General features: G+C 41.4%; 1 protein-coding gene across 1 annotated transcript; it reads right to left on the bottom strand.

Moving 5' to 3' along the window:
- Positions 1-412: 412 nt before the first annotated feature.
- Positions 413-16,674, bottom strand: LOC310932749 (G protein-activated inward rectifier potassium channel 1-like; the record flags this gene model as incomplete). The annotated part of the gene is made up of 3 exons (XM_083896099.1): positions 413-1,071; positions 4,715-4,931; positions 16,009-16,674. 3 exons carry the CDS (start codon positions 16,672-16,674, stop codon positions 413-415), a joined length of 1,542 nt encoding a protein of 513 aa, XP_083752225.1.

Below are 16,674 nucleotides of genomic sequence, written 5' to 3'. Positions count from 1 at the left end.
TGCTATGACATCAATAAAAACACAAAGAAAAGAGACTGATCAAACATAATTTATTTTCATCTTAATATAATTTATATTTAAATAAAACTAAGATTAACTATTTAGTGTAGTGGTGCATACATTAAACAACTAATTTAGTGTATACATGCACAACTCTGGCAGAATGATTAAGTTTTGCGTTAAGCATGAAGTTTGTGTTTTCTTGTGTGACAACGTCTGCATGAATGCCTCTGCTATGAAACACAAAAATCACAGTAATTCCAGTAAAGGTAGTGTCTCAAGAAAAAAGCTAATCAATAAATTGTCAGTAAAACCATTAGTTTTTTTTCCCCCATCAATGGCACTCAAAGTAAATCTCTCAAACTGGTTCCATGCGTCTCTCAGCAAAAGTCTGCTGTGTCAGCTTGGGTTTTCAGCGCTCAGCGTTCATCTTCCGCAGCTTCGCTGGCAGGTTGTCCTCTGGCCTCCCTCCGCCGGAGAGCTGGGGTCTGTGTGCGAGGACTGGAGCTGGGGACAGTGTGGGTTGAAGGCTGTGCTGGTACAGATCTCCAGTAGACTGGGTCATGGGTTCAAAACCCACCTTGAGGGACTTGAGTTGCAGCCGATTTTCTGCCTCGGGTACTGGTGAGGAGGAGCTGAGACGCTGCAGCTTCAGGGGCAAGTCTCCTGTGCTGCAGGCCTTCTCAGAGTGCTGAGAACTGAGCAGAAGCACCTTCCTCTGCAGATCTTCCTTCCCAGAAGAACTCATCCTCTGCAGCTTGCTGGGCAGTCGCCCTCCAATCCCCGCCCTTTCGTCTGCACTGTTGATGCAATCTACAGAAAACACCCGGTCACGCCGCGCACCGTGGCTTTCAGTGATTGCAGGAATGGGGGTGGACATTGGCGAAGGCAGTGAATTCTTTTCCTCATGTTCCTTGACACTGTATGGTGGCGTTGGCACCTCAAAGGTGCTGTGGAACTGAGAGTAGTCTACCCTGAAGAATCCCTCCTCAAGGGACATCACCGGCAGGAAGCGATGGCCCCATAAAACCTCATCCTCTGTATATGATGTCCGTGCCTGACAAGTCATACCTACAAAAGAGTGACGAGTTAGTACTTTTCATAACTGTTATTATAGGTATTTCCTCCTTTAAATTGTGGCAAGCAGAAATATGTTTTCCTCCACTTATCTTTGCCTTTCTGTTCTGTGCCAATTTGGCTTTAGACTGGAGCCCAAATCAGATTTGTAAACATATATGTTCAGAATCGGATCTTCCTGACTAACAGTTCACATTATATATTGCAAGTGATCAGATGCGATCTGCGTGTTTCCATATTGATATTGTCTACAACTAGTCTAAACAAAATAAACACAATGGACGACAGAAATCGCGGCGCAAATTTCCTTCTAATTGTTAAACTATTGTCTTCCACTGTGATGATCGTTTAACGTTCCGTCTCTCCAGATCTACATCACTGTTGTTTTCATTCGAGTCACGCTGCGAGGGACGCAGAACCCTGGGATTGCATATAAAAACAATATGGTGTCAAAAATGGACGCTAAATGTTGTATTGGGTGTTTGACTTCCTAACCCTTTAGGTGAATTCTGCTGAAGCGATGTGTTCCGTCATTGTCAAAAATACACTTGAAAACACCTCCACATGTGGTTTGAATCAGATTTTGGAAAAAAATTGTTTTTATACAGTACCTGTCCAAAAAGCTAGATACGTGGTTGAACATATATATATATATAATACATATATCTGGATATGCTTAAAAATCCGATTTAAAAGACTTTTGAACACAATACTTCTCTAAAAAGTAACATTTCAGAGCATTGTTGGTCAAGCTTCTATGATTTGGTGATTGATTTTGTGTTGCTATTATAGTTGGAAGGCAAGTGCTGCTTGTTATCAGTGTCTCTTGTGTTGGTTGTGATAATTGGCCGTAATTGTCTGACCACATCAATACCTTGTATCTATGAGTGCGCTGATAGCTTGCTCTTTGGTGGTTGTCTATACGTGTATTTTATTATAAATTCTCTGATTTCAGCTTCCTAAATTTTGCTCCTCAATAAACAGAATATATTTTGTTTGTGGATAAAACAGGACATCGGAGGAACTTGACATTTTAAAGTTTAGGAAACGGTAATCTTTTTTACGACATTGTCTGACATTTTATTAAATGAATTGAGAAAATGATCCCACATTAATAAATAATGAAATAATCATTAGTTGCGACCCAAGCAAAGGCAGTGTACACAGTATAAATACATTTAGCTAAATTCACTTTTTCCCCATTTGACCTCTAGTAAACAATATTTTCTTGACATTCAAATACTCGCTCCTTTGCAATCGATAAGCACTTAGTCCGTATTTTTTCTGATCCAGTGGCTTTTGCTTCGGCCTCAGCTTTTCTGTTAAACACAGAGGCATGTTGGCTTTAATGTAGGAGTCTGGTTCTCTTTCTCTGGGGGATGATATGCACGGTGTTATGTCATAGCCTGATGCTATTCCAGCCTCACTACTCATCTTCATCCATGGAAAACCTTCAGCAGTCCTATGTCCAAACAAAGGTCATAATATTTCTTAATTAACCCAGAGGCTTTAATCATGAGGATGTGTACAGCATTAATGTTACACTTGTATTCTCTTATCCTAGTTACCAGCAGAATGACTGTATTTCTGCTGACTGTAATACATGGAACACAGCAGTAATACCACTGGATCTTGACATGCAAGCCAGTTTCATTTCATCATGTGGGCATTCATTGAGCTGCTTAATGTTTGGTGGGTCTTGGATAAAGATTTTAAACCCTCAGCAGCACAGCTATGTGAGCACTTGGCAGACAGCATGCAAGTTATCCCTGAAGAAGGAGACTTTAAGTAAAAAAAAAAAAAAATCACTGGCTGTAGTACGATGCTCTGGCTTTACTCTTAGACTTTACATCCGACCATAGTTAGTACAGAATAATCTAAATTAGAGCATAAATGAATGCATAGACGTGGGTGTTATCGGCATATGGGTGAAAGTGTGCTGATGTTTCCTGGGCATTGAGATTCTACGGAGCCCCCGAAGTGACATGAGAAAAAAAAAAAAAAAATTTGAATTTTTTTTGGAAGTCTCGAGTTTCAAAAAAATTATTTAAAAAAATTTTGAATTTTGAAATTTTTTTTCTCATGTTGCTTCGGGGCTCCGTAAGATTCAGTGTCTCTTGACTTTCTCTCGATCTCTGAGTAGAACCATCTCTGAAGATTGTCTCAATCACAACAGATGACCCTTGATTTCTCGATGACTGAGATAGATGTGGGCTACATGGTCAGTGTAGTGGTTAGCACTCTTGCCTTTGCGGCAAGAACACCCAGGTTTGCGACCCGGTTGGAACAAGGACCTTTCTGAATTGAGTTTGAGTAAGTTCTCCCTGTGTATGCATGTTTTTTTTTTGTGGGTTCTCCATTTTCCTGCCACAGTCCAAAAACATGCAGACTTTGGGAAGAGGCAAATTGTGAGATTGGATTGTTGTTTGTCTCTAATTAGCCCTGTGATGGACTGGCAACTTGTCCAGGGTGTACCCCCACCTTTCACCCTGTCAGCGCCCCCTGCAACCCTCATGTGGAGGATAAAGAAGATGAAGAATAAGATAGATGTCATAGATGAATCCATTCTTTGCTGTTAAAAAGTGACAGTACTCCTCGGGGTGATCAGCCGACCTCAAATGTTAACAACAGATTTATTTCCATGCTAAGATTTTCTCTGAAACATAAAAAAACAACACTGCCTCTGTGACCTACAACTGACAAGTAGTGGCTGAGTGGTAATCTTTCCGATCTGGTTGAGGCATAATGGGAAGGCACTGAACAGCTGTGTCAGCAGTTAATGGGATGCGTGTTAGTGTGAGTATGACGGCATATTGTGGCCAATTGAAGGTGACACTGCCACAGCTTCCCTCCTCCAGCCCTCAGCTCCGAGTGCCACAGCACCGCGGCTCTAAACTCCTGGCTGTACCCTGATTTAATGGCATTATCAACAGAGCACAGACCTCGTCGCCCGCCTGCCTCTGCACGTCCCTGCTGATCCCTACCCTCTGCTCTAAGCCTATTCAGCTCCGTGGTTTCTTCTGCAGATGTGGCAAAGTGACTGTGATGGGGGGGGGGGGGGGGGTGGATAGATGGAAGTAGAGTTGAAAAGAAAATAAGGATTTCTTTGTATTGGAAAATTATTTTTTGTTAAATATGCAACAGAGGGGGCTTTGTTGTGACTGAGAGCACTCCTGTAGTTTACAGTGGTGGCTGTACATATATATATATTATATATACCAGTCTCTCACAGGCTCAGAATTACCTCTGCTCTCAGCAGTTTGAAAAATGGAGTGTAACTTTTACAACAACACCAACTCATCTATCAAAGTGACACGCGCATCCACGACCACAGGCTTTTATTATGCATAGAGTGGGTATAAACTGATTCTCCAGTAATAAAATATCCCTCATAATTCAATCAGCGCGTCATTCTAACGTCTTTTTCTCATTCTCACTTTTTTTGCATATACAGAACTGAGAAGGAGGGGAAATGAGATCTCACTGTCTCGATAACCAGTATCTGTTAGAAAGGAATGTTATACGGGTTGATACGTAGGAATTTACATTTAGATTGGGAGTGGGAAGAAAAGAGGCAGCAACATTGGGATGGAAGTGGACGAGACACAAAGAGCTGAGGCGAGAAAAGTGCCCTCACCAGTCGTCTCCACGATGCCCTCAAGGATAACCACAATCTCAAACTGTTCGTTCATAAGAGAGCGCTGGGAAAGGTCAAAAAATGGGCTCTTGGGGTTGATTTCATGGCAGATGGTGAGAGGGGACACGAGGAAGAGCTGGTCAGCACCGGTCCCAAAACCGACATCCAACTCGCACTGGTCCAGAGGCAGGAACTCGCCCTCGGGTGTCTGACGAGACTGAAAGACAAACGACAAACCAGAGAGAAAGATGAGGACAGGGAAAAGACAGAAAGAAATACATGTTGTTTGTCCTCGTCTCCAGTTATAACCCTCTATTAAAATCTCATAGTTAAAGTGACTGTGATAGATATTTTACTGCTAACGTCACTGCTAACAACATGAAGGCTTTAGGTGAAGTGTTGCTCATACCTGCAGAGATTTTGTTTTCAGATCTGCAGTTCTCGATTCTACAGAATTTATTCATTGTTTAACTTCATTGTTTTTTATTTCTGTCCTAAAAATCCTATAAGTGCATAATCCTGCTGAAAATCTATTCTAAAATCTATATACGACACCTGTAGATTATTAGTAGTGATGCAACCTTTACTACTTTGACTCTTTGCAGTGAAGTTAGGTTAGAAGTTAGAGTATTAAGTTCCTGTCCTTAGTGATTAATGGGAGAAGAGAGAAGAATAAAAAAAAAAAAATCTGTTTTCATTTATTAGACGCATGAGACAGCAGCCGTGTTTGGACAGGACTTGCCCACACAGTGTTAACTGGTGCGGAAGCATTTAATTGCCCAGATGATGTTGGAGCACAGCAACAAGGTCTTGCATGTATTTTCTCCTTTGCTGTCTTAGTCTGACTAATCAATCTGTCCACTCTTCCCCTGCCTTCTCTTAGCAGCCTGTTTTTGTCACATACATTCATTCTTCCTCCAGAAAAAAGGCATTTAACACCTTAAATAGAATACTAGTCATGTGAAATAGAGTAATTTGCTTTGAAAATGGCCATGTTTGTAATTTATATGTTATCAGATTAAGATTATCTTTACAAATGATCACATTTGAGTTCTATTTTAATGGGAACCTTTTTTTTCTTCCTTAAATTAGCATGTTCGAAAGTACAATGTTGACTCTCTCTTATAATCTATAATGGCATCTTCTACATTTTTATTCCCTTTTATCTTTGTCTACATCATTTTAGCCCCAGTCAATAATTGGGATGTGTCAATCACTCAATCACTCACTGTAGCTGCTCCTCTGTTGTATCCCTTCGTCTATTTCTGGATCTTGTGTTCTTTTTGTAAACTAAAGAATAACAACACATTATTCCTAAACGTTTTCATCACAGAGACGGCGTCATATTAAGTTATTAAAGAAGATAAATTAAAGACACATATAGACAAATGCATCATGTGGTTAATTATTTCTGGCGTCATTTGCAGTCGGCTGTTCTCTGAACTCCACTCTCTCTGCCTCTCTGTTTTCACGTGGCACATTCACTGTGTTCTAACGAACTTCTGTGTCCACCTTTATTGTGTGTGCGTCATTCTTGCAACAAGAATCTTTTCAGAAGAAGAAAAAATGCACTTGGTGCCCACTGTGTGCAAAAAAAAATGCAAAACCTTTATTTTCCAAGCAAACGCTCATCATCCAAAGAACACCTTCGCTCTTTTGCTGGCAAGTAAACAAGTTGTTTTGTTTTATGCGTCTGCATCGTTGTAATACCACATGCTACAAAAGTCGGCCCGTTACAGTGAAATCAAAACTGCTTCATCAAATGAAAATCTGCTCAAAGATAATAGGTCAACCAGTTTAAAGACTTTATGAATCATCCTACCATAATTACATGTTGTGACTGGCTATGAACATCACCTCTGACCTGAACCATGTCCTGAACCATGATTACAGACTTTTACCATCCGGCTGGAGGTTCAGGGTTTCCACAGTTTAATAAAGTTAGACTGAAAAACACCTTTGAACACCGGTCAATCTTGAAATTTTAAGGAGCCTTAAACACCAACTTCTGCTCGTCTTATAATGTAATTATGTCTGTGGTTCTTAGGGGACAAGTTCTGACAATAAAGTCATGATCAGTGCAAAATATGCAATATTTACAGTGGATCACTACTGGATGTTCCTTTAAAAAATGTATTTCATTCAAAATAAATTGGGTTTCAGTGAATTTACTTTAATCTCTCGTCTGGCTCACTTCTGTTCAGCAGCTGACAGTCGGAGCCTAATTTCATCCCGACCTCTCGGTGACATTGTTTGCTAGTTTACCCCTCAAAGACACACACGGAGAATGAAGTGTAAGTAAACAGGCTTTTTTTGCATTGCCAGAAAACATTGCATGCTATTATTATCATCTCCTGTGAATACCGATGAGAATGACTTTCGTGACGGGAGGGGGCATCGTTTATTTCTCGCCTGCTTACTGAATGCTGTTCGCCATCGCTCTTCCACGTGGGTTATGTCATACTTGCTTAGGGAAATTCCTCTTTTCTCTTCCTGCCTTTGTCACTTAAGATTAAAACGATGGATGACTGTATGCAAACATTGACAGGCAAAGCTCCTTACATGGGCCCTGTTGGCACTCTCCTACGCTTCTTCTTGCACAAAGATCCACAGATAACTGAGCTTGTCTGCGGTCTTTCCTGTAAATCTAACATTCTGCACCAGCAAACAAACAGACTTTACTCCCCGAGCACTGACAAATCCATTATTCATTCTCACTGATTCCTGTGGTGAGATGTTACAGCAGAACGACTGGATGAGGACGTAATACAAAGCTCACCAAGCACAGTCACAATGTCAGCACCTCATTATCATTAAAAAGGCAACGTGGTTTTGTTTCATGCGCACACTAGGCATGTTTCTGTGGTTTGAATGATGCTCATGGATGAAGACAGGTGACTAATTCACTTCAACAGACCTAATGTGAACTGATCTTCCCACTCTACTCCCCCTCTATGCTCCGCCAGGCCTTCATCAATCAGTGGCTTGAAAGGACGGTGTCCACTGACAAGTCGGCTGCATCTTGGTGCTTTCACGCTGCTTAACACTGTCCGCCTTCCTCTTATGTTCAGAAAGGTTGGGAGAATCTAACATTTCACCCAAGCCAACCTCCAGTGAGTGACATGAATTGTTTAAATCAAACTGATAATAAAATGAACTGGTGACAAACACAAATTAGACAAAAGTCGTTGTGTACTTGTGAGGACTTTCCACACTGGATTGAATGATGTTTGATGATTCATTCAAACTCCACCACAGCTGGGCGTTTTGTCCAAAAACATTATCACAATAACAACATTTTCATATCAGCTGATAACTGTCAGGAAATATGTCATAGATTTAAGATAAACGTTTGTATAGAAACATCTATCATCATACCATCTATTATATACCGTTTTATCCTCCACATGAGGGCCGAGGGGGGCTGGAGCCAATCCCAGCTGACGGGTGAAAGGCAGGGGTACACCTTGGACACACCTGCAGAGGTGATTCTAGAGTCTGTAGGGGCCCTAAGCAAAAATTCTCAGGGGGCCCTTCCAACCAGTGTTCATCACCATGATGTTATAAATAATCTGACACCATCTGAAAATATATATTTTTTTTTTCGAAATGAATGAAATAACATGGAAAAACCTTGTAATTAAAAAGTATGTGAAAATATAAATGTAAAGAACAATAAAATACTGTAAATAGCTTTTAAAAAACTATATACACTTAGTAAGAAAATGCATTACACTGTAAAGAACCCACATTGTAAAACAATATAAATATATAGAACAATAAAATACTGTAAATAAGTGAAAAAAACACATAAACTGAGTAAAAAAGAAATGCATTACACTGTAAATAATCCTCTTCATTTTCCAACTTGCAGAACGATAACTTCACACAGGTTAAAGGGAGGTGGGGCCCCTTTAGGGAGGTTTCCTACTGAGATGTCATTGCAAATCGCCCATTGTTTTTTAAGGGGGACGGAGAGACGCCTGGTCACTGCACATTTCAGTAAAAACAGCCTTCAGTCTCCGAGTGTCGGGGGCCCCCTATCAGCTCGGGGGCCCCAAGCAGTTGCCTGCCTTGCCTGTTCACAAGCTGCGCCTCTGCACATCTGAGGTAAAACAATTGATCAAATAATACAGCAATTATGTCCTAAAGTGCGTTTGCAATATTGATAGTTTGTTTCTTTATGTTGCTATTGGCGACTATTATATTGTGATATGAATTGTAAGTCAATTATCGTTCACGACACAATATTTAGCCAGATTTCCCAGTCGTCCAGTATTAAAACACGCTTGAGCGACAGTCGCCACTGTGAAATCATCAAAAAACAAAAAACACACACACCATCCCAGTGAAGCTCCATTGCAACCCCCCTCCACATGTCTTGTAATCGTTTTTTTTTTTGTTTTTTTTTCTTAATTATTAAAAAGAAACGTGATTTGGTAAACAAACACAATCAAGCGACCTGCTGCCGTGGTAAGAAAAGTTCCTGGAAATGAAAAATGCAGCAGTGGGCTTGGAGTTTAAAAATGGAATTATGTTAACATCTGCCCTTGTTCTTTTGAGTCAGAAAACCATGGTCAACAGCTGGAATGTAGGTAAATGTCCACCATGTCTTCCTGCTTGCAGCACATTCTCTTGTTCCACTCTGTGTTTTCATTAGGGGTTGGTCAAAAATATTGATTTGGTGACATATCGTCATCCTTCCTCATGCAATAGGATAATTGATATGCCAGGGCAAATTAAGGCGCTCTAAAGTAAGCAGTCTCTGCCAGTTTAACTCACTGGGTGTCACTGCTTCATGTCTCCTTGTCGTCGCGCTGCTCAAATAAATGTGGGAAACTTTGGCTGAAGTTACCTGGCCGAAGAAGAGGAAGTTTACATCGGGATAATGGTGGAGAAAGCTACATTAAGAGATGCTTCAACCACGTTCACTACATAGACTTATGCATTTTGTTCTCTATGTCGTGAATTACCCTGTGATTCCCACCACGGTGTTTTAATGAAGCAAACTTTCTGTTGTCAAACAAGCATAAAATTTGGTCACATTTCATTCACAAATGCAGTAAAAAAAGAGACTGAGGTACTCATTAAACCCAGCTGCTAGTGGCATTTTTATAACTCACTGAGTTTAATGTCAACTAAACCTTGATACGTCAACGTCAATTTGTCACTGTTGTTCCCACGGGGATTTTTTAAAATGCTTGAACACAATTAACTCTTGAATGAGTTGATGTGAACGAGGCTATACAAGTTTTCTTCCAAAGGTCTCTTCATACTTTCCATCTTCTTTCTTCCTCACAGCTCAAGGCTGCAGACTGTCTATGATCAAAAATGTTTTCTGTTCCACTCTAACATTTATCTGCTCTGCACAGCACTTCTGATTTGGGATGTGAAAGTGCAACATTAAAAGACTGGCACACAAAAGAAACACACTCAAGACTCAGTGTGGACGCTGTGTTTGTTGCCGTGTCTTGGTCCTTTTGACACTTTTCACAACAGCGAATGAAAGACGTGAGAAAGCACATTAAAAATGAACAGAGTGTACGTGCACTAATGGCACACCTGCCTCAGGGAGAACTATACCCATACCTATTTGGTGTGACATATTACAGTTAATAGTTCCCACTCACAAAACTGACAAAGGTGAAGGCAAATAAATTGTAGAGATGGAGGAAAAAACACATTTTTGTTGATTATGTTGATCGTGGACCTTTCTGCAAAGTCATAGATTACTTTCGGCGAAGCATTTTTGAACATAACTAACAGTGTTGGTCAAATATTTAACTTTTAAAGGCCAGGTGAAGTAAACAAAACAACAATCTCAATCTTTACTCCGTGTAGTAAATGATGGTCATGGTCTGCTGAGTCATATTATGAGGATAATATCTTTGGGTGCTGGGCTGCCGTGTTCTCAGTGGTGTTTGTCAGTAGTGGAACAGCTGCCAGAGTTTGTCTTGTTTGTTAGACTTATGCTCAACATTTTACACTGTCAAATTACACTGTTAGGTCACTGTGGAGGCGTAAATGCAATATAAAATATATATAAAAATGAACTGGTTGGCAAAGGAAAAGCAGGATTGAAATAGTAGTAGTATGTTGGTGATAGTTGTTGTCAACATTTCAAAGTAAAGGTGTTGTCTACTCGCCGTGTACATGTGCATGAGTATTCTCTGGGTTCTCTGGTTTCCTCACATGGTCCAAAAGGTTAGGTAAATGGACACTCTAAATCAGGGGTGTCGAACGTACGGCCCCGGGGACCAGAACTAGCCCGCCAGAGGGTCCAATCTGGCCCACAGGATTAATTTGTTAGAATGAAAATGTCAAATACAATATTTTTCACTTCCAGATACCTGTGACTAAATGCTTGTGCCTTTATAGATCCAGTGTGATGTGTAAATGGTACATTTAGGCATAATATTGTTGAAATTGCACTTATATTTCTCCATAAATAAACATTTTAATTCAGAACTCTTGTTGTTCATGGATTATTATGCTATTATTTTACTGGTCCGGCCCACTTGAGATCAAGTTGTGCTGTATGTGGGCCCTGAAGAACAATGAGGTTTGACACCCCTGCTCTAAACATAACCATAAGTGTGAGTATGAGAGTGGATGGTTGTTTGTCTCTATGTGTCCCTGTGATGGACTGGGGATCTGCACCAGCAACCCCTGTGACCCCTCCTGAGGAGGATAGAACAGTAGAATTATGAATGGATGGATGGATGAAAATGTTTTCTTCTTTTTGTGTTGTGTGTATTTGCATATGTTCCCATTCCATCACTGTATAAACAACACAGCATTTCCTTTAAATTTACCGGAAGGAAAAAAAATAAATAAACCAAGCCGTGTTGAATTTTTAAAGAAAAAAAAATAACCCAACTATGCACCTGAGTAGACTTAGTAGAATTATTTAAGATACAAAAAAGAAAGGATCATGTGTTGCTCTGGCTCTGAGGCTTGGCAATCGATGATAGTAGTCTTTCCTCCAGACATTTACGACATAATAGTATAATTCTATCTCTATTCTCAAAATTCAATCAATTCTAGACGTAGCTACTGTTTTTCAGCCTGTCATCCAGACATAAACAGCTTTCATGGTATACAATATATCACAGTATATCTACAGTGGGAAGCTTCCTCGTAATTATATATAAAAAAAACATTTATTTATATCTTTGTCTTCTTGTGATGAGCCTGCCTCCAGCTCTGTCACCATTTGCCATTACTTTGAATACACTTCTTCTGCCTCCCAGTAATACCAGAGTCACATTTCCTGCTAAGATGTTCCACCAGGATGCTCAGCCAGACTGTCATGGACGCTGCTCTTTAACTGCTTATGGTGGGCTCTCTGCATGACGGCATTCGGCAAACGTCACTTCAGTTTATCATTGTTTCTGACTTGGAACCGGAGTCACTTGTGTGGGTGTAACAAATACAAGCACAAACACTTCTTTGGCATCACCAGACACAGAGAGAGAAAGACGGCAATTCTGTAATCTGGGCATGTGCAGATGACCCCCGAGGCCCAAGACGAACCCAAGGTCAGTGGGTTTGTTTATAGCAAATTTATCTCACACCACACTGGACTAAGAGAGGTTTTGTGTTTGCATCATCCCCTGCTACAAGAGTGAAGTGACCAGTTTGTTTTTTGATGACCGTTTAACGCCTCTAGAGTCTCGACCCATTTGTATACAACGCCAACTCTTGTGAACGCTTCATTCCCAGACAATCTACCGCTGCGTGTCCGATGTGAGCGGCTGACCCAATATTCCAGACATTGTAATGTGTGGAGTTCATGTCTCAAAGCTCCTTGCATCTACAGATGGACTCGGCACAGTCAAGCCCACAGAGAATCATCAGTGTTTTATTTAATTTGTCCCAGCTCGAACATTATCTAATGATGAGCTTATGCTGAATGACATAATGTCTCCATCCTGTTCTCGAGACACGTCTGGGATCCTTTTAAGACCGTTTTATCTTGTCTCGTCCTCTTATATTGAGTCAGCACATGATGTCATATGATTTTAAACACAATATTTGACCTCCGCCAGGAGGTATACTGTATGTTTTCGCCGGGGGTGCGTTACATCTGCCAAGGAGGTTATGTTATCGCTGGAGTTTGTTTGTCTGTCTGTCTGATAGTTCCCATGTCCGCAATGGGACCTGGATCAAGTGATTTAGGCGTGATCCGTAGACGTTATCACTGGTTACAACACTTGCTGTCTGACTCAGGTGCGCCGGCAGGGTGTATTTTGTAGGCACTGAGCTGCCTTGTCGGTCTGCGCTCCCCGAGTGCTTTTCTAGTTTGTTTGTTTGTCTGTCTGTCTGTTAGCAACATAACTCTAAAAGTCGCCAACGGATTTGGATGACATTTTCAGCAAATAACGACGTGATCCGTAGACACTATCACTATTTTTATCGCTATTTTGTGGGGGGGCTGAGCTGCCTTGGCTGAGGTCTGCGCTCTCTGGGTGCTTTTCTACTTCATCATGCTTTCTACTTGTGTAATTCACCCCAATAACACCCCCCAAAAAAACAATTGGATTTTGACATTTCCATTATAGAGAGTAACGTTTGACACTAGTTCTGTCACTTTGACGCCAACCCACTGTCACTGAGTTGCAGAGGAGCAGAAAAGAGGAGCAGAAAAGTGCTGCCCAAATGCTTGTGTGTCCGGATTGTGTGTGTTCACTTCTGGTGTAAAATATGATGGAAACACTGGGCCTAAGTTTAAAAATGTGTGCACTCTTTTTCATTCTACAGAAAGTGGCTACATCTTTCAGTCTTTGCAGCAGGAAAACAGGTGACGTGAGTCAAGCGTCCCTAAACACTTTCACACTCACAAACGCTGGATTATAAGAAGACATCGTTGACTGTGATTGAGAATCATTCTGGAGTCACTCAGCGCGATTCAAATGCGGAAATAACTTTATGTAGATGTTTCTTGACAACCGATCCAAAGCTGTTTTCTACTCCAACCTCTTATAAATGAGAAAAGCGTCGCATGGAAGCAGTTCACTCACTAAATGAGCTACTTTAGCCAATTTAGTGGAAACAGGATAAGTGTATTTTGAATTACACACCTGCAAGCTTCAGTGGCTACAGCCTACAGTAGTTTATGTGTGAACATTTGTACACACATAAACACAGATCTTAGGTTATTGACTAAACCAGTCTTCCCTCAAACACAGCGTGCACAGTCTGTGATGCAGCTTGTTGAAAAAGTCATCACAGAAATCTTTCTCCACAACTCTTTCTCTCTCTTACTCTCCACTCACTCGCTGCATCAGTGCGAGATGAAATGATTCCAGTCAAGTCTGATTGTTTCACACGAGGCATGACTTTGTGAGACCGTACAGTTCAACAGCACCACCAACATCTCTACACAGGAACTGCACGGACAGTCCAAAAATATTGCAACTTTTTTTAGGGTTCATTAAAGACACTATATTAAAGTATAAGTTAAACTAAGACTAAAGTGCGTTTGTTCAAAACCTGTGAGTCACTGTTGGTTTGTGTGTGTGTGTGCTGTGTTCTGGCAATGCTGCCGCAAATATTCTGCTCCGGTGAGAGAATCTTTGAAGCGAAAGAATAAGGTTAGAGCAGAAAACCCTGAAGCAAAAATAAATAAATATATAAATACTAAGCAGCACACAGTGGAAGCTGTGTTTATTGTAGTCCACTGGGAGCAGGGTTTCACACAGAGGTCTTCGACTTCATATTGATTGTATTTCTTTGGCGTCCAAAAGGACACAGGTAATTTTTTTTTACTATTTTGTGACTTTTTTTCTTTTTTTTTAAGTATCCTGTTCTGGTTTGGTCAACCACTGCAATTTCACAGTGTGTAACAGATAGTGGGAGATGATGCTCAGCTTTACAGGAGAGACTCTGGGAAGTCCGCGTGTGTGATTTTATGCCTACTGGGCTACAACTGTGGAACAGCTCGGTCCTCCTCTGCCTGCATGCATCATTAAGCTGACCAGCGCTGTGCTCGATACGGCTGCGTGCAGGAAAACACAGACATAAACAAGCTCCAAGCACCTCACCAATGCTGTTTGTCTTCTTTATGGCCCATTTTGCACATTAAACACGGATGTGGCTGAAAGGATCTCTATTATGATCATTAAAGGAGGAGCCGGTCAATCTTGCTACTATTTGTGGTCATTTTCTGCTTGTTTTCAGAGAGTGAGCTTCATTGACTATATTGGCCCACACACAAATCTGCTGAGGTTCTTTTCCAGTGCGGCACAGTGGGTGAGGAACCCACACCATTATATCCAGTGGATATAATTTCAGCCAGTCATGATGCACCCACATTAAAACATTCTTGCACATTATATGTTCTGGTAAAGACAAATTAAATGGAGAAGTGAGAGTTGGAAGGAGCTCTGCTGATATTCTTGGAGGTGGGAAATGGACTCTTTATGCTCAGAATGAAGTTTTTGCATGAGCAAAAAATTCACGAGTGTGTGTTTTTCATGTTTTAAGCCCTAAAAAACAAATACTGCATGACATAAAAACCCTATGTGAGTGCCTTCAGAAACCTTATTCTGTCATAAAGTGCCCATATATAATGTTTTTTTTTTCTCAACTTTGTCTCCAATACCCTTCCTCTCATCCATGGATGCCGTTTCACTGACTTCACTGATTTTATGTGTGAAGCTGCCACTCACGGATTCACTGAGCCTAACTTTTCATCTCACCCTGTCACATCCACTCTCAGAAACACACATCTGTCATCTCAGGTGTCATCTTCTGAAGAGGAGAGAGCTGATCTGGGACACGTGAGTGTCAGCTACCTTCGCTGCAGCGCTTCCCCACAAAGAACCAAACCTCTGCCTTTGTTCTGTTATCTCAGAGGTTTGGGCTGCACCTGGCTGCCACTTCACCACCAACACCAGCCTCACCATCCTGCAGCTGGAGGATTATGGTAATACAGCCTTAAGCCTGTTTCTGTTTCACATTCACAAAGCATATAGAGTGGGAGCTGCTTAAAGTTACACTTTCATTTCAACTGTTTTCCAGTTACCTTTTCCACGTGGGTTGAGATGAGTGGGAAGTTGAAAAGAATTGTAGGAGATGTAAACTGTCAGTCAAGAGGTAAGTCACTGTGTAAAATAATTAAAAGGTTGACTTTACTCAAGCTTTGACTACAATTAAAAAAAAAAAAAAAAAGGTTTTCCAGCTTTGTTTTATACTCTTATTTTAAGATTTGATGCAATAATTAAAAAGTGTGATTAACTTTAGTCAGTTTTCAGGGTGTAATTATTATCATCAGAGTACAGTGATCTTACCTTGATGAGTTTGCACCTGATCTGCGCGGACACCATGTGGCTGTTCCTCAGGTTCCCCACGCGGAACATGAGGCACAGTTTCCCGTCTCGCTGAGAAATCACCGCGTCCTGGCTGAACATGAGCGTCTCCGCGCGTTTCTTGGGTTGAGACATTTTGATGAACATGCAGCCGATGAGGAAAGCGTCCACGATGGAGCCGAGCAGCGACTGGAACAGGAAGAGGATGATGCCCTCGGGGCACTTCTCTGTGATGTACCGGTAGCCGTAGCCGATGGTGGCCTCGGTCTCGATGAAGAACAGAAAAGCTGAGGGGAAGTTGTAAACATTGGCCACGCAGGGGGTGTAGGACGAGTCGTGGCCGTGGTTTAAGTCTCCCCTGATGTAGGCGATGACCCACCACATAGATGCCATGACGAGCCAGGCGATGGTGTAGGTCAGGATGAAGATGAGCAGGTTCCATCGCCACTTCAAGTCCACCAAAGTGGTGAAGAGGTCAGACAAGTACCTGCTCGTCTCTCCGCCGAGGTTCCCGTGTTGCACGTTGCAGCGACCGTTCTTGTCAACAAAGCGCTGGCGCTTCTTCTTGACCGGAGCAGAGAACGTGCTCGCCCGATTTGTGTTGACTACCTGGTAGTCTTCGCCAAATTTTCTCCGAAGTGCCGCCAT

This window comes from Microchirus variegatus (assembly GCF_963457635.1).
Source record: "Microchirus variegatus genome assembly, chromosome: 10".
Lineage (NCBI taxonomy): Eukaryota > Metazoa > Chordata > Actinopteri > Pleuronectiformes > Soleidae > Microchirus > Microchirus variegatus.
The sequence above is the reverse complement of the archived record's forward strand: the minus strand, read 5'-3'. Positions and strand labels throughout refer to the sequence as shown.